General features: G+C 39.2%; 1 protein-coding gene across 1 annotated transcript in view; it reads left to right on the forward strand.

Annotated features, from left to right (window-relative positions):
* nmur3 (neuromedin U receptor 3) overlaps positions 1-12,490 on the forward strand; it is a 94,376-nt gene extending 81,886 nt beyond the window's left edge. Inside the window, exon 3 of the mRNA XM_028808280.2 lies at positions 11,877-12,490. Coding sequence (XP_028664113.2) covers positions 11,877-12,268 — 392 coding nt within the window. The 3' untranslated portion in view covers positions 12,269-12,490. The remainder of the gene's footprint in view (positions 1-11,876) is intronic.
* Positions 12,491-17,380: the final 4,890 nt, after the last annotated feature.

Consider the following 17,380-nt stretch of genomic DNA (forward strand, 5'->3'; position numbering starts at 1 on the left):
AGAAAATCCGCGAAGTAGAAACCATATGTTTATATGGTTATTTTTATATTGTCATGCTTGGGTCACAGATTTGCGCAGAAACACAGGAGGTTGTAGAGAGACAGGAACGTTATTCAAACACTGCAAACAAACATTTGTCTCTTTTTCAAAAGTTTAAACTGTGCTCCATGACAAGACAGAGATGACAGTTCCGTCTCACAATTAGAAGAATGCAAACATATTTTCCTCTTCAAAGGAGTGCGCGTCAGGAGCAGAGTCTGTCAGAAAGACAGAGGAAAGCAAACAAATCAATAGGGCTGTTTGGCTTTTAAGTATGCGAAGCACGCGGCACAAAGCTGTTGAAGGCGGCAGCTCACACCCCCTCCGTCAGGAGCAGTGAGAGAGAGAGAGCCAGAGAAAAAACAAAGTCAAAAATCAATACGTGCCCTTTGAGCTTTTAAGTATGCGAAGCACCGTGCAGCATGTCCTTCAGGAAGCAGCTGCACACAGAAGGTAGCAACGTCCCTATCGTCTAGGTGTGTGAACAGCCCCCCTGCTCACACCCCCCTACGTCAGTGCAAGAGAGAGAGAGAGAGAGAGAGAAAGTAAGCTGGGTAGCTTCTCAGCCATCTGCCAAAAGCGTCGCTTGTATGAAATCAACTGGGCAAACCAACTGAGGAAGCATGTACCAGAAATTAAAAGACCCATTGTCCGCAGAAACCCATGAAGCAGCGAAAAATCCGCGATATATATTTAAATATGCTTACATATAAAATCCGCGATGGAGTGAAGCCGCGAAAGGCGAAGCGCGATATAGCGAGAGATCACTGTATTTATTTTTATGGTGGAGATTCCAAGGATGCACCCAGCCTTGGCCCGACCCCCCACGCACTCACAAAAACAGACAAAAACAAAGCAAACCGGTGTTATACTATGTTTTTATTTAATGTCACCGTTCTCTGTGCCCACTGTTATGGATTCATTCATACAGGCAGACCAAGTATAGGTACACAGGGGCACAGCTTCAGTATTTAGAATTGCCGAGCCAAGCACAGGACTAGATAGCCACAGACAACTGGAGAATTGAATAGTCAGCCTAAAGACAGACTAGTGTATATTTCTGTCTTCTGTCAGCACAGAAACCTTTCCTTGTTGGGAGAATGGGAACTGTATATGGGCATTGTGCTATTCCTGTATTTTTTGAAGGTGGGACTGGAATCCTTCCTGTCCTTGTTTGGATCGGAGCCAAGAGCCTGCACATGGAGCAACTGAATATAAGGATGGACACCTACGGCCAACACTTTGAAGCTTCCGGGCGGAAGAGTATGTCTTCCGTCCAAGACCGAGCAGAAGATTATGTCTTCTGTCCGGCTAAAATCCTTTCAGCGTGGCAACAATAGATGGCAGGCTGCATAGGTCAGGCTACCCACAGGCTTGACATGTCTGCCATAAGCTTCCCGTTTGTAATGCCGCGTAAAACCATCAATAAAGAGCTAGAATTATCCTAACTTGTCGTGTAAGCTTGTAACTGTCATTTTGCATGCTGGGTGGGATAATATATATATTTTTTTTTTATTTAAATTCAGGTTATTAAAACGCCGCAATTGAAAAAGAACACATTTCCAGAGAGCTAATACCTCTCTTAAGGAAACAACCGGTAATCAAACACCAAATAAAAAATGTAATGAAAACAAATGAAATAAATAAAAACAGCGATACCACCCCTTGTTCCCCTTACGGCGATTACACATTAAATACAACAAAGCACAAACGAAACACACAAAGTAAATTATGAAAAGCGTTCATGAAAAACGGATGAAATGTAATGATGAAAATAGATAGTCCAGAGATCTGCACGTTGAATGGGAATGTAAAGATAGTCCTACCACTAGTTCCTGAAAAAGGTGAAGACGGGTGGATGGGTTCAGGAGCACTCCTTTCTTTGCAGGATGGCCATGAATCCACTTACAGTCATCATGTACACAGGCAGATGGCAGACAATCCAAATGCATGAAACGATCCAGGACAAAATGAATAAGTACAGGTAACCCAACAGAAGGCAGACAGACAGGTACTTGTAACACAAATTACAAAAACTTTTTTTTTGCTTTTGGTCATCAGCCCCCTTTTTAAAAGTCACGCTGACATCCTTTGACCCCAACAGCACCAGCACCCTCAGCAGAAAACCAATCAGAGCCACTGCAGGGACTGCTGGGAGTTGCAGTTTCAAATTCTATTGGTTACTTTCGCCATCTCAAGTCACATTTTCCTCTGCAGTTGCTTCCTGTTCTCTTTACAGTGCAGTATTGCCATGATAAAAACCATAAAAATTGCGGAGGATATTTGTGGTTTTCGCTAGCAATTATTAGATAGGTTATAAGGAAAAATCTGCGAATGACTGAGGCTGCGAACTCTGAACCGCGATTTCGCGGGGGTCTACTGTATTTATCTTTAATATAGGCTTTCATCTTCAGCTAAGAAAACACAAAGAAAAAAGAAATATATATGTTAATGCATTTGCCAGCTTTACCCTAACTACCAAGTTACCGACAATAATTTTCAGAATTAAATTATATGTGCTTATGGTTTGTTCCTGTTGACTTTGGAATAATTCTTTGTCCCAATTCCTTCATTGATCACTGGAGAGCTTCACTAGCACATGCAGGACAAGGCTCAGTGCATTTTGTCTTTCATTGTCCAGATGCTTCTCTGTCTCTCTCTCTTGGCTTCTTGCACATTGTGGCTGTAATTTGTACTGTAATTTACAATCTTTAAGGTTTCACACTGGAAAAATTCATATGAACTTGGTTAATTAATTATCAGTCTTGCATTCAGCAATGCTCCTATTCTATTGACCTTACCTTTCTCTGTTGTAGAAGGCGGATCTCGAGCCTTTAGACATACTGTATATCAAGGTAACTGACGCACATTAATTTTAAGAAACAGAATAATACAATTTATTGATAAACACAAGGATTAAAGAAATATTGTAGTTGCATTTACAGTATATGTTGACATATAAGACAGGATGCAGATAGACTAGATATAAAAAAATAGAATATTAGAATATTAGAACAATCTAGATGACAACAGGCCATTCAGGCCAACAAAGCTCGTCAGCCCTATCTAATTAATTCTTCCAAATAACATCAAGTCGAGTTTTGAAAGTCCCAAAATTTCTGCTGTCTACCATACTGCTTGGTAGCTTATTCCATGTGTCTGTGGTTCTCTGTGTAAAGAAAAACTAACGTTTGTGCAAAATTTACCCTTAACAAGTTTCCAACTGTGTCCCCATGTTCTTGATTAATACATTTTAAAGGAACAGTCTCATTCCACTTTACTAATTCCTTTCATAATTTTATGCACTTCAATCATGTCATCTCTATAATCTTCTTTTGCTCAAATTGGTCTTTTAATCTTTCCTCATAATTCACCCCCTTTAGTCCTGGAATCTGCCTAGTTGCTCTTCTCTGGACTTTTTCTAGTGCTGCTATGTCCTTTTTGATGCCAGAAGACCAAACCTGTACTCAGTACTCCAGATGAGGCCTCACCAGTGCATTAAAAAACTTGAGCAGAACCTCCTTGAACTTGTACTCCACACATCAGGGCGCTATATAACCTCACATTCTGTTAGCCTTCTTAATGGCTCCTGAGGACTGTCTTGGCAGTTGATAGTGTCGAGTCCAATACAACTCTTAAATCCTTCTCATAAGGTTTCCATTTCCAGATCTCCCATTATATATTCAAACTTAACATGTTTACTTTCTACATGTAATTCTTTATATTTACTCACATTAAATTTAATCTGCCACAAATCTGGCTAAGCCTGTATGCTGTCCAAGTCCCTCTGTAATGATGTATTGAATTCCAGATTATCTGCTAATCAACCTAGCTTGGTATCATCTGTAAACTTAACACTAGAATTACCAGAGCCTACGAAAAAACTCGTAGATCCGGCCCACCTTAAATCCATTCGCACCTCTCCGTCAACATCTTTTGTCCTGTAAATGTGCCGATAAAGACAAGCAGCAAGCAGCCTACTATTCCATCCCCCCACAGCTGCAGAACATGCACAAAGTTCTCCCAGCTCATGCCTTGATTGATTATCTGGGAGTGAAGTGCTGGAGTTTTAGAGTGGAGATAATAGATCGTTATTTGGAACAAATGCATTTCATGTGTGTTCCGTTTTTACAATAATCTGTGTAAACACATTGTTAAAACAGAAACGTTTTTCATATTTTAGTAGTAAATGACAAAATGTTGGCATAAACTATGTAATGTGTGAAGTCTGAAGTCCAAAGATCAAATACACACTTTCACAAAAGGTTCAAGGAAAAAACAACAGCTTCTGTGGCGTAGAGGTAAGATTTGCTGACTTGTAATCAAGAGTCCCCAGTTTGATCCTGACTGCCTCCTATATTTGCCTTTTCAGTAGTGAGCTGCTGTTATTGTTAATATTATACAGTACACACATACATTTGGTTTGTGTCCGTAACAGACAGTGTACATTTATACTACTTGTGAAAGTTACTGTTTTATTTTCACTTTTATTCTCTCAGTCATGATCATGATACATACTACTGCCCCCGCACCCAGGGATCTGACGCTGATAATTTTTTTTTGAAACTGGGAATAACTGTAGATGTGAGAGGTGTTTTGAGGCAATGGAACTGGACATTCTCTGATCTGGAGGGATAAAAGCTGACACACAAATGCTGATGAATCTGCCTTTTATTCAGTTTTATTGAGTGTTCCTGCTAACGCTGAATTAGTATGAACTTTATGGTCTATGATGTAAAAAAAAAAAAAATACAGAGATATAGGTATATATGATATTTGGAATTATTCATTTTATGACCTGTATAGTACATTTCAGACAACACTGTGGCACGGATGCAACATTATTCATATTATTCATATTCATTCGCATAACATCTTGCGCTTGTAATCAGTGACCACGTGTTTTTTTTTTGGTTATTTTTCCGATTTTGCCAGTCTCCATGTTGCTGTATGCTGTTTCTTTTGTACTCCAGGACATGCAGAGGAAAGAATAGTACAGAGCAGTAAGTTCAGCGATATATGCAATCATCAAATTCAAATGTTAACAGTTCACACACGCAAAATTGTCCTTCCTACATTTACGACATGTGTACCTGTTGCAATGCGCACACTTCTCTCTATGCTGTGGTTCCCATTACATACCTGAAAGAAAGAGACATGCTGACACTTCAGTATGCGAAAGGTGGTTCAAGAATCCAGTCAGACTTCTTTTTTTGAGCACATACACCGTCAGATCTAAACACTAGCGTGGAGAGTTGCTCGCATACTGAAGAGTCTATAGCTGCAGGTGGAAGCTGCTGCCGCACTTTTCGTGGCATTACACATGTACTTTGTGAGTATGCCCATGTTGATCAAGCACAGGTAAATAACATTCGATGTGGCTTTTAAATAAGTAATATATAAATGTTTTTTATATAAAGACCATCACAAAACATAATCACAAACAGAACTTTGCACGATACCTTGGTGAGCTTGGCATGCCTTCCTCATCCATCCTCATCTGAGTTCACCTCTGTTATAGCACATCTTTATTTGAAAACAGCAGTGTCAGAATGGGGGGAGTGTGAAAGTGACTGAGAGAATAAAACTCAATAAAAAAAATGCTAACCTTTACAAGTACCATACATTTACACCGGCTGTTACAGACTCAAATCAAATATATGTTTTATTGTATAATAGTAACAATAAGAGCAGCTTACTACTCAAAAAGTTAATTCTGGGAAACGGCCAGAATCAAACCCACAACCCCTTGATTATGAGTCAGCAGTTCTCCGCCCAAGTAGCCATGTCAGTATCGTAACCTAACCTGATTTCTTTTTCTTCGGTTATATTCTTGAATAAAAGCACACTTGTTTTGTTATACGTGTATTTTTTGTGAAAGTGTTTATCCAGCCAGAAGAGCAGCTTCAGCGACAGACTGCTGTCACTGTCCTGCTCCACTGACAGATTGAGGAGATCGTTCCTCCCCCAAACTATGCGACTCTTTAATTCCATCCGGGGGGGTAAACGTTAACATTTAACATTATACATAGTTATTGTCTGTTTTTCACCTGCATTTATTATCATTCTTTAATTTAATATTATTTATTGTATCAGTATGCTGCTGCTGAAGAATGTGAATTTCCCATTGGGATTAATAAAGTATCTATCTATCTATCTATCTATCTATCTATCTATCTATCTATCTATCTATCTATCTATCTATCTATCTATCTATCTATCTATCTATCTATCTATCTATCTATCTATCTATCTATCTATTTGATATTTGGGCTTCAGTGTTTACACATTATGCACTTCATGTCAAAATTTTGTTGTTAGAACTAAAACATGAAAAAAGTTTGTGTTTTAGGTATGTGTTCAACATTTCTTTCATTTCCTGTCATCCTATACTTACATCGATCGTTGTAGACACTGAACACACATGAAATGCATGTGTTCCAAATAACGATATATTATTTACCCTATTCGACTCCAGGCAGCTCACACGCAGATAAAGAGCCTTGAGCTGGGAGAACTTTTTGCCCAAGTTGAGCTCTGTCCGTAGGGAGGATGGGACAGCGGTCTGCTTGCTGCCAGTGCAGATCGACATATTTACAAAACAAAAGACGCTGATGGAGAGGTGCAAAAGAATTTCAGGTGGGCCGGGATTACAAGTTTTTTCATCGGCTTCAGGGATTCTATTGTTAAAGCATATTTTATGTACACTACTAATACATGTAATTAATTAGATTCTATTATCACTGTGGGTGGCACAGTGGCAAAGTGGTTGTGCTGCTGCCTTGTAGTAAGGAGACCAGGGTTTGTGTCCCGAGACCTTCATGTATGGAGTTTGCAGGTTCTTCCCTTGTCTATGTTAAATGAATTAGTGATGCTACGTGTATGTGTTTGGTGTGTGAGTGTTTGCCATGCAATGGACTGGTGCCCTGTCTGAGATTTGTTTCTGCTTTACGTCCTATTCTAGCTGGGATAGGCTAAAGACCCCCCAAGGACCCTGGCCTGGATTAAGCAGTGTAAGAGCCAGTCTTAGAATGTTTAATGTTCATGTTAGAATTGCTTAATTTCAATAACAGAATACCAGTTTCTTATTGTTACTTAGAATATGGTATAATCTTTTATACGCCTGTAATATGTAGCCTTTAGGATGTAACCTAAATTGATGTCCCTCACTGATTATATGAAATAGAACTTTCTTAGCTATATCTGTATACAGAAAGTGTTGAAGCAGGCAGGCACGGTAACCCTCTGCCCCAAGAAGGCACTTGGAGTCTCAGGGCAGGCAGCAGAATCAAGTTTTATTTCGTGATGCACACGTGGTCCCAGTTCAGATGAATTAAGCACCCAAGGATGGGAAAACCATATTTTTATTACATTTCTTATTATAGTACCCATTACTCATCTTCATTTGACTCCCAATCATCTTGTAACTTTGACCATACCTCCACCAATATTTCCAACCTAATGAGAACAGTGCTTTGTCCTGCTCATCACGCCCACTTGGCAGGCCTTGACTATGAACCTACTAAGCTCCTACCACCATTACCTAATGCTCATCACCTGACCTTATCTCCATCATCTCACTGAAACTTTCCAACATTACTCCTTACCCTGTCCAGGTATCTGAGACCTGTTTATCGATTGATTCCCTCCTGTAGGTCAGAATCAGGCGGACCCACACATAAGATACTGGGCCACTCAAATGAATAGTTTCATGTTGCACAAGGCTAAAGGTCTAGGAAGCTGCACATCTAAGACAATGGCGCTGTTTCTTATAAAACACACTTTCCGTATATTATCATCACCTCATGTTATTGTCCAAAACGGCAGACAGGGAGGCAGAGGCCTAGCTGCTGAAAGTGAAAGTAAGTGGGCTATGAGATGAGACACACAAATAACTAGACAGGGCTTGGGGCTTTCCTGGAAAACCGTCTGGTGGTAGGGTGGATGTGAATCATAGACACATTCCTGTCCTCGATCATCCTCTCTATTCACCCAATTTAGCTCTCTGTGATTTTTACTTGGTTTCTGAAAATCAAAAGTGATCAGAAGGGAACACATTTTTCTTCAACAGATAAAGTGAAGACAGAAACGGCAAGCCTGTTGAAGAGCCTCAAGCAAGAAGACTTCCAGCACTGTTTCAATCAATGGAAGATACATATTTAGTGGTGCAGAGATCGAGAGGGGGAGTATATAGAAGGTGACAATTTTTAGAATGCTGTAATTCATCAATAAATATACTTTTTTTACCAATCTGGTTATTTTTGTGTCTCACCTTGTATTTGGCTTTCTCTTATAGTTAAAATCACAGCAGCTACATTTCTTAAAACAATGGCCTGTTTAGCTCTCTCAAAATACACAGTGTCTTTGACTGAAGTGTTAAACTTAGCAGCAAGATATTGGTGGTTTGAAGCTGCAAGGAGAAAAATAATAAAATATACAGGCACAGACTTTTTTGTGATTAAACCCTTACTATACTAGTGTGCATTAGAATACACTGCTTATTTTCATACATGCTTATGATTCTCTTTGAATGTATGTAGATCATCAACTTTAAGAAAATATTTTTCTATAGAGTTAATGAAGCCAGTTAAGAAATAGTCCAATCATGGACTGGCATGAACAGTCAGATATGTTTGCAAATAGGAAATGTTTAACGTGCCTAAAGTACCACTGTATGATCAAACTTAGAGAAATGAAACAAGATAAATAAGCCTTAAACAGAACCTTCTTTACACCAGAAGTTTTCTTTTCTTTAATATCAGTTTTTTCTCTATTTTTGTGTGACTGAATGAAGATATTTGGTCTGTGGAATTATTTAAACACGCATCACACTATTGCCAGAACTGTCCTATGATGCATACTTAAAGCTGCAGAGCTTTGATAACTTGGTATAAACGCAGCAACAAGCGGGTTGGAAAATAACATGACATACAGTATTATCACTGTTATTTTTGAAAATGACTCACTGTTACAAAAACCAAACGTTTTAATGATTTGACTAGAAAATAAAAAATGCAGCTAACCAAGTCTCGGAACGCACTTGAATGTTGCGATATGCCTACATTTTCTTAATTGTTTCTTCTTGGCAGAACAGTTCCTTGATTTACATTCACCAGTTTTTGCATCATAACCTACAATTTTATGTGCCTTTTTAACAGCCTCTGTGCACTGCTGAATGATAAGACTGTAATGTTCTGCTCTCTTGTCTTGTAAATCCTTTTTTTTTAGGGTTGCCTCTTGTAGGTCAGCATTGCCTGACTTGCATTCATAATTAAAATGAATGCTTGTAGCGCTTTTCACCCAGACTGTTTACATCTCCTGAAATTTATATTATATCTTTCCAATTTTACTGTTATCTACAGATTTCAACAGTTTACTAACTAAATCTGGATTTATGTCTTTAATACAAATTAACAAGGGCAACAGTCCAAGGAGAGACCTCTAAAGAGCATTCCCCGTTCTGTTTACTGTTGGTCCCTATTTGATTATCTTTATTTGCTTTGTGTATTGTGAAAGATTTTACTTTTTTTAGTCAGGGCACTTTATAATTCTAAAAGCATACATGAAAATGCTTTATATTTTAGTAGGAAAATGGCATTGCCATCATCTATAACAATAAACGCAATGGCAGAAATAATGCAATTGTATCAATTGACTTCATTTAGAGAAGGTAAATTATTAAATCACAAACCAAATCCTAATCAAATTATCTCAATACACATTAATCACAGGAGAAGGAAACGAAAAACTGATGCAGGTTTCCTATCCAGATTAGACATCATCTCGGATAAATAGAAAGTACTGCAATGAACTAATCAACTACTTTAGTGCCAATTAAATGCTGAGTGGTGCCTTTGCAGTCTTCCCTGAAATTCATTATTTTCGTATCAGTCCTGGTGTACTTATTTCAAAGTGTTTCCATGGTGACTACCTGGTAGAACACAGCTTTTTAAGGTGTGCTTCCTATTAAAACCATACTAAATGAATCGATGCATTACGCTTAAAACTTCCACATTTTCTGATCTTTAATTTAATGACCAAAATAATTAAATGGGAATGAACGGCAAAGAGTGGCCTTCTTGAAGACAGCCCTAATGGCACAGTCTTTGGAAAAAAAATCTTGTGATCATAATATATTTCAGCCATCTCTCATTTTAGCAAAGTGTGCTTCAGTCATTAATTCAGCACGTATTTCATGCTGACCTCTTTCAAGGCCAGTTGCTGTCATCAAAGGGGTGCTGCTAAAAGTTATAGCCACACTGATTAAGCATCAATTAATATGTAGTGACAAATGTAACCACAAAAGAGTGTTATAAAATAGATAGATAGATAGATAGATAGATAGATAGATAGATAGATAGATAGATAGATAGATAGATAGATAGATAGATAGATAGATAGATATGAAAGACCAGAACATTATAATAAAATACAGCACTGTAAAACTACACAAGCACTTCTGGCTTGGATAATAAGAGAGTTGCTGTCATCAAATACAAGCTCATAGGTGGCAGTAAGATGTAGTCAGACCTGCCCAGTTGTGCCACAGGTTTACATTTAAAGTCATTAACCTTTGGATACAGCAGGTCCAGCTTGTTGTGTCCACAAATGGAAAATGCTAATAGAAGTCTATTCCTCCCAGAGTTCCCCCAGTTGTAGTCACCAGCATTTTATGATCAGAATGATTCATCATTAGAGTGTTGGTGACACAGTGAATCACATACTATCCAACTAAATGCTGTGCTTGTTCCTGTATTATGACCCAGGCCTTAAGAAGCAAAACAAGAAGATGATCATAATGACTATTGCTTAAGGAAAATGTTATGTCTTTCCATTCACTTACACAACTTTACTGCATGCTAAAAGAATTAAGATGCAGAGATGAGGTATAATCACAAAAATAGTTTTTCACTTTTCACTGAACTTTGTTCTGTTGTTGGTTCTTGGCTATAGCTTGAAAGCAGATTAATTCTTAGCACAAATTTGCTCAAGTTTATGCCTATGTTTGTTTATGCATTTCAGTGTGTTCTGTAATGAACAATACAAGGTATTTTATTCAGAACAGGCAACTTAGCTGAGTACTTTCCACTCACGCATCCATCATGCTGTCCATTAGTTGACCACTCATAACAGGCTTTGCAGTGTGAGAACGAAGCTTGTACAGAAATTTGTACAGATATTATCAAGGACATGTATTAGTTTTTCCTTGAAGGGCAGCAAAGTATCACTGTGGTTACAGTTGCTGCCTCAAAGATTTAGAGATCTGGGTTCAGTACTCAGTCCAGAAGGTGGGTAGATTTTTATTGAGAGTTTCCTTCCACGCCTGCAAGATATATATGTTGGATTCATTGGCCCTATGTGTGTGTCTGAGTGTGTGTAAGTGTGTATGTGACTGCAACCAGGAAATGTCTGGTACTGAATCCAGTGATGGGTTCCACCTCTTCATGATCCTGAACTGGATAGCTGGTTTAGAAAACGAACGCCTTACTCTTTCCCTGCAACTCCACAATGTAAAAGCCAGTCAGACTGAACAAAATTGATCCCTTGAGTGTTTGAGTTCATAGATTTCTATCCAAGTGATATGGACCAGTGATTAGTAATGCTGCCTCACAGCTCTGGTAAGGTCAACATCTATATTGAGTTTGCACGTTTTCTGTTGTTGTTATAAGTGTGCTCCAGTTGTCCCCATATTTCTAAAATGAGTGTTGGATTAATAGGTGACTCAACGTACTGTATAAATCATTGCCCAATTGTTTCACTTGTTTTTATCCTCATGTTATCAGTGTCTCCAATTTTACAAACCAATTGATGCCCGCCTTTTACTTTGTCATTGGCAGGTGTGGTTGTGGTGGTTTTTGCCATCTGCTGGGCTCCATTCCACATCGATCGCCTACTCTGGAGCTTCATCACAAGTTGGACAGACTTCATGCATGCTGTTTTCCAGTATGTCCATGTCCTCTCAGGGGTCTTCTTTTATCTTAGTTCAGCGGTCAACCCCATCATCTACAATCTGCTTTCCACCCGCTTTCGGGAGAGGTTTAAGGAGTTGATGTGCAGAAAGAACAATGCCAGCACCTCGCACAACAGCTCCCCTGCATTTTCCAGAATCTTGAAAAGCCCATCCTTGGATGACCATATGAAAGGCAGAGAGGAGCGGCCCAAGTGTCTACACCCATCGGTGATATCTCATCTAAGCTGGGATCACGAGGATGAGACCACTGATATGTAAACTCACATTTACAAAGGCAACTCCATTGCCTATACCGTGTTAAATTTGAATGTTAACCAGCTAACGTCAAACTGCCCACTAACATGAACAGAGTGTCCTGTGTCTAAGACCTGTGAATGTGGACTTTCTCAGGCAAAAATGAGCAGCTTTTTTTATGACAAACTGTCAGTACTAGACGGTGTTCATTGGGTATTTAAAGGGCACGATACAGTGGACTCAGAAAGTATTCAGTCCCCTTCACTAAACAATCCATAATGACAAAAACACATTTTCAGAAAGGTTTGGAGATTTCTTAAAAATTAAAAACTGAAATGTTTCATCCATCTAAGTATTCAGACCCTTTATTCAGTATTTTGTAGAAACCGCTTTGGGAGCAATTACAGCGTCACGTCTTATTTAGTAAGTCTCTACAGGTTTTGCACACGTGGATTTAGGCAGTTCATCTTATTTTTCCTGGCAGATCCTCTCAAGTTTCGTTGAATCAGATGGGAAGTGTCTGTAACCTGCCATCTTCAGGTCTTTCCACAGATGTTCTATGGGGTTTAAGTCTGGGCTTTGGCTGGGCCACTCAAGGACAGTCAGAGTATTGTCCTGAAGCCACTCCAGCATTGTCTTTGCTGTACGCTTCAGAAGAACCATCACCCCAGTCTGAGGTCCCATGACCTCTGGAGCAGGTTTTCTTCCAGAACCACTCAGTATTTGGCTGCACTCATCCTTCCCCCAATTCTGATCAGCCTCCCTGTCCCTGTCACTGAGAAGCACCCCCTTAGTGTGATACAGCCACCACCATGCTTCACCGTTTGGATGGTGTTAGGCAGGTGATGAGCAGTGCGTGGCCTTCATTAAATGTAATGCTTTCAGTTCTGCCCAAAAAGTTCAATTTTTGTCTCATCGTCTCAGAGATTCTTTTCCCTCATGCTGTAAGAGTCCTTTTAATGCTGTTTGGCCAACGCCAAGTGGGTGAAACACCCGAATGATGGAGAGCTGTTGAGGTGGTAGTCCTTTCGACAGGTTCTCCAGTCTCAGAGTCACCAAGAGTCACCATTGTATTCTTAGTTACCTCCGTGACAAAGGCCTGTTTTGCCTGGTTTCTCAGTTTGGTCAAATAATAAACTCAAAGAAGAGTTCTGGTAGTGTCAATTTTTTTTCCATTTCAAAATTACTGAGGCCACTGTGCTCCTGGGAACAATGAAACTTTAGAAATGGGTTTATCCTCTTGCCTTGATCTATGCCTCACCAAAAATGTATCATGGAGATCTACAGAGAGTTCCTTGGACTTCTTGCCTTAGCTTTGCCCCGACATGCAATGTGAAATGTGAGACCTTCTATACACAGGGGTGTGTGCATTTTGCCAAAGATGGACTCCAATCAAATTCTAGACACACCTCAAGGAGAATTAAAGCAAACTGGATGCAACTGACCACAATTTGGAGAGGCACAGCAAAGGCTCTGAATACTTATATGAATGAGAGATTTCAGTTTTAGATTTTTAATAGATCTTCAAACCATTCTGAAAACATGCTTTCACTTTGCCATTATGGATTGTTGAGTGTCAATTTATGGGCAAAAAATGGTAAATTTATCCAAGTAATGTTAAATCTACAGGTAAAACAGAATAAAGTGTTCAGAAAGTGAAGGCGTCTGAATACTTTCTGAGTCCACTGTAACTCTTCTGAATATCCAGTTTCTCCATTCTGATTGTTGCCAGTGAAATTTTTTATTACTTTTTTTTTTCATTTTGCAAAAGGACCAGCTATGTGTGATTTAGCCTGCATTGGAGTAATAACCCTTCCCAGGTCCCCTGTGAAGATTTATGTTTTTCTTTTCTTAAAATCTTTTGTCACTCCAGCAGCCTTACCTTTTTTGTATTTTACTACCCAAGGACTGTGGAAACCACATGAACCATTTATATTTCCTCTGCACTGCATTGTTCCGACGTTTTCAAATATGTACAGTGAGTAGCCTAGCAACAAATTAAATATGCTTGTCTAAAATAAAAGGAGATATAGTCTGTTGTGTCAACTTTTAAAGTTTTTGAATATTGTGAAAATAATTCACTTGTGTAGGTATATGAGTCCTGTATATACTGTATATAAGAGTGAATAAAAAGAAAATATTTAAAACACATCTAAAAAAGGCTGCATTTTTACTTTCAGTATGACGGCAATTTCAATCTTTCTGTCACTTTTGCGGACACTTTTGAACCCAGCATGTGTCTGTATTTTAACTGAAAGAGTAAATACTTTTATTACACAGCACAGTTTATTGAGGTTGCCACCCTCCACAAAGCAATATCTGTCACTTCTTCAAATGTTTTGTGGGACACGTTAACCCAGTAGAGGAATCTTGGGTATCTCTTTAACTTCTAATGCAAGAACAGTGTAAAGCACCTCCATCAAGAAATTAACCACTGTCACACACGTGTGAATAGGAGGCAGCAGAAGGACTTAAAGAATACTGTTAACACGGGGTGCACTGACTCTTTTTCTAAGTCTCCTGCAGACCTTTCACCAGGAAATCCCACCAGTAGCCAGTGCCTCAGCTCAGAACACGTCACTTCCAGTCCCGGCCCCGAGGACGACATCACTTCTGGTCCCAGCCCAGAGGACGACATCACTTCCCCCAGACTCCCTGTAAAGCCTCTCTCTCCTCCTCTGGATTTCAGTTCTGCTTTGGACTCAGTCTTGTAAACTACTCTGGTCATACAATTCTTTTCTTTTGCAGCCAGGAACATATACGGGTGGCTGCCCCAAACCTTTATCATGTCTGAAGTCTCGTTTTGTCACACCACAAGCATCTAACATCTGCAAACCAGTAAGTAAACTGATATTTAAGCCACTAATAGTACCATTTTTATGTGGTGAGCCATAGCATGGGACACAATTTTGCCAGCTCTCATGTATGCTGTAAGAGAATCTCTTCAGGCTTCTACCTGTCCTCAGTTCTGGCACCTGGGGCCTCGTTTATAAAACTTTGTGTGATTTTGAGCATGAAAATATGCGTAGAGCAAAAAAACATGAAAATGCGTACACCAAAAAGAAATCAGATTTACATATAGATTTATATTCATAAAAACTGGTGTATGGACATTTATATGCAAGTTTCCCTTCATAAATCACAATCATCTTGTAAATGGACGTTTGTGAAACAGCCATATATGGGCTATGCTAATCAACTTCATACATATGGAATTGGAGATACCTTTTGATGCATCATTATGCCAAAGAAGGCTTGATGATATCAGTCTTATCTTGGCATCACAGATGACATGCTTGTTAACAAAATGTGACTACTTATGGGTAACAGAAGCAACTTCATTCTTGCTAGGTGCCTTTATTGCAATTACAATAGGAAAACATACACTGGTGCAAATTATATGTACACTCACAGGCCACTTTAGTAGGTACACCTATTGATCTGCTTGTTAACAATTCATGGCAACAACTCAATGCATTTAGGCCTGTAGACATTGTCAAGACAACTTGCTGAAGTTCAAATCAAGCATCAGAATGGGGACGAAAAATGATTTAGTGACTGTGAATGTAGCATGGTTGTTGGTACCAGACGGGCTGGTCTGAGGATTTCAGATGAGTCTCGATTTCTGCTGTGACATTTTGATGGTAGGGTCAGAATTTGGTGTCAACAACATAAAAGTATGGATCCATCCTATCTTGTATCAACAGTTCAGACTGGTGCTGGTGGTGAAATGGCATGGGGGATATTTCCTTGGCACACTTTGGGCCACTTTGTACCAACTGAGCATCAGTTGAATGCCACAGCCTACTTGGGTATTGTTGCTGACCATGTCCATCCCTTTATGACCGCAGTGTACCCATCTTCTGATGGCTGCTTCCAGCATGATAACACACCATGTCACAAAGATCAAATCATCTCAAACTGGTTTCTTGAACATGACAATGAGTTCACCGTACTCAAATAGCCTCCACAGTCACCAGACCTCAGTCTAATATACCACCTTTGAGATGTGGTGGAACGGGAGATTCGCATCATGGATGTGCAGCCAACAAATCTGCAGCAACTGCGTCATGTCTATATGGAGCAAAATTCCTGAGGAATGTTTCCAGCACCTTGTTGAATCTATGCGATGAAGAATTATGGCAGTTCTGAAGGAGTCCAACCCGGTACTAGCAAGGTGTACCTACTACAATAGCCGATGAGTGTACTGTATATGCACCCACACCATTCGAAAACTGGATGTAGCACTCCGTTGGTCAGTTAAAGGCTTCCAGCACAGCAGACATGAAGCTTGGCTGAGATATTCCTGACCTGTCGGTCAGTTCCCTGAGAACAGGTACTACAAGCTGATGGAAAAAAAAACAAAAAAGTTGTTCAGTGCAGATTCACAGCTATTTTCCTTTTACAAGGGGACTAAAATACAGTTTCTGCATCATATTAATCACATTTAAGCTTTATTTTGTTTGTTACATCAACACACATTATAATAAAAGCTTGGTAATGTGAATTATGTATGCAAGTCATCATCTGATTTGTCTGCATTTCCCTGCTTGATCAAGGATGTCAACATTTCCTAATTTCTTGTTGCGTACATATGGGTCAGAGTTACCATAAATATATGCATGTTCACCCATCAAGTTTTCTTTTATAAATCTCGGAATTTATGTCAGAGGTTGTGTCTGCATATTCTGAGCCCCTTTCTGTGTGTATGCAAGCTTTATACATAAATGAGGCCCCTCATTTGCAGGTACATCATTTAACAGAGTTAAACTTTACAAAAACTGTGTAAATACAAGACCTATCAGACATTGCAGCTGCTTTTACACAGAGGTTGCCTTATCCGCAGTATTTGTCTACCTGGGCAAACCAAGTGCTTCTCCCTTTGGTTCCAAAAGTTGTAAAAGGATCAGACACGGTATTTTTTCAGGGTTTCCTCTTAGTCCATTGAAGAAAATTTTATAAGAAATGAAATGCCAGAATTTCAAGTGTTGTGATTTGACCACTAAATCAGGAAGACTTATTAGTACAGAGTAAGACCCATTTCAAGTTCAGAACTGTCCGGCCCAAGATAAAATTATTTTTTAAATTCTTGTTAGAAGTGTATCTAACACAAATACTGTAATTCAATGGTGTAAC

The sequence above is a fragment of the Erpetoichthys calabaricus genome, chromosome 8, assembly GCF_900747795.2.
Source record: "Erpetoichthys calabaricus chromosome 8, fErpCal1.3, whole genome shotgun sequence".
NCBI classification, from domain to species: domain Eukaryota; kingdom Metazoa; phylum Chordata; class Cladistia; order Polypteriformes; family Polypteridae; genus Erpetoichthys; species Erpetoichthys calabaricus.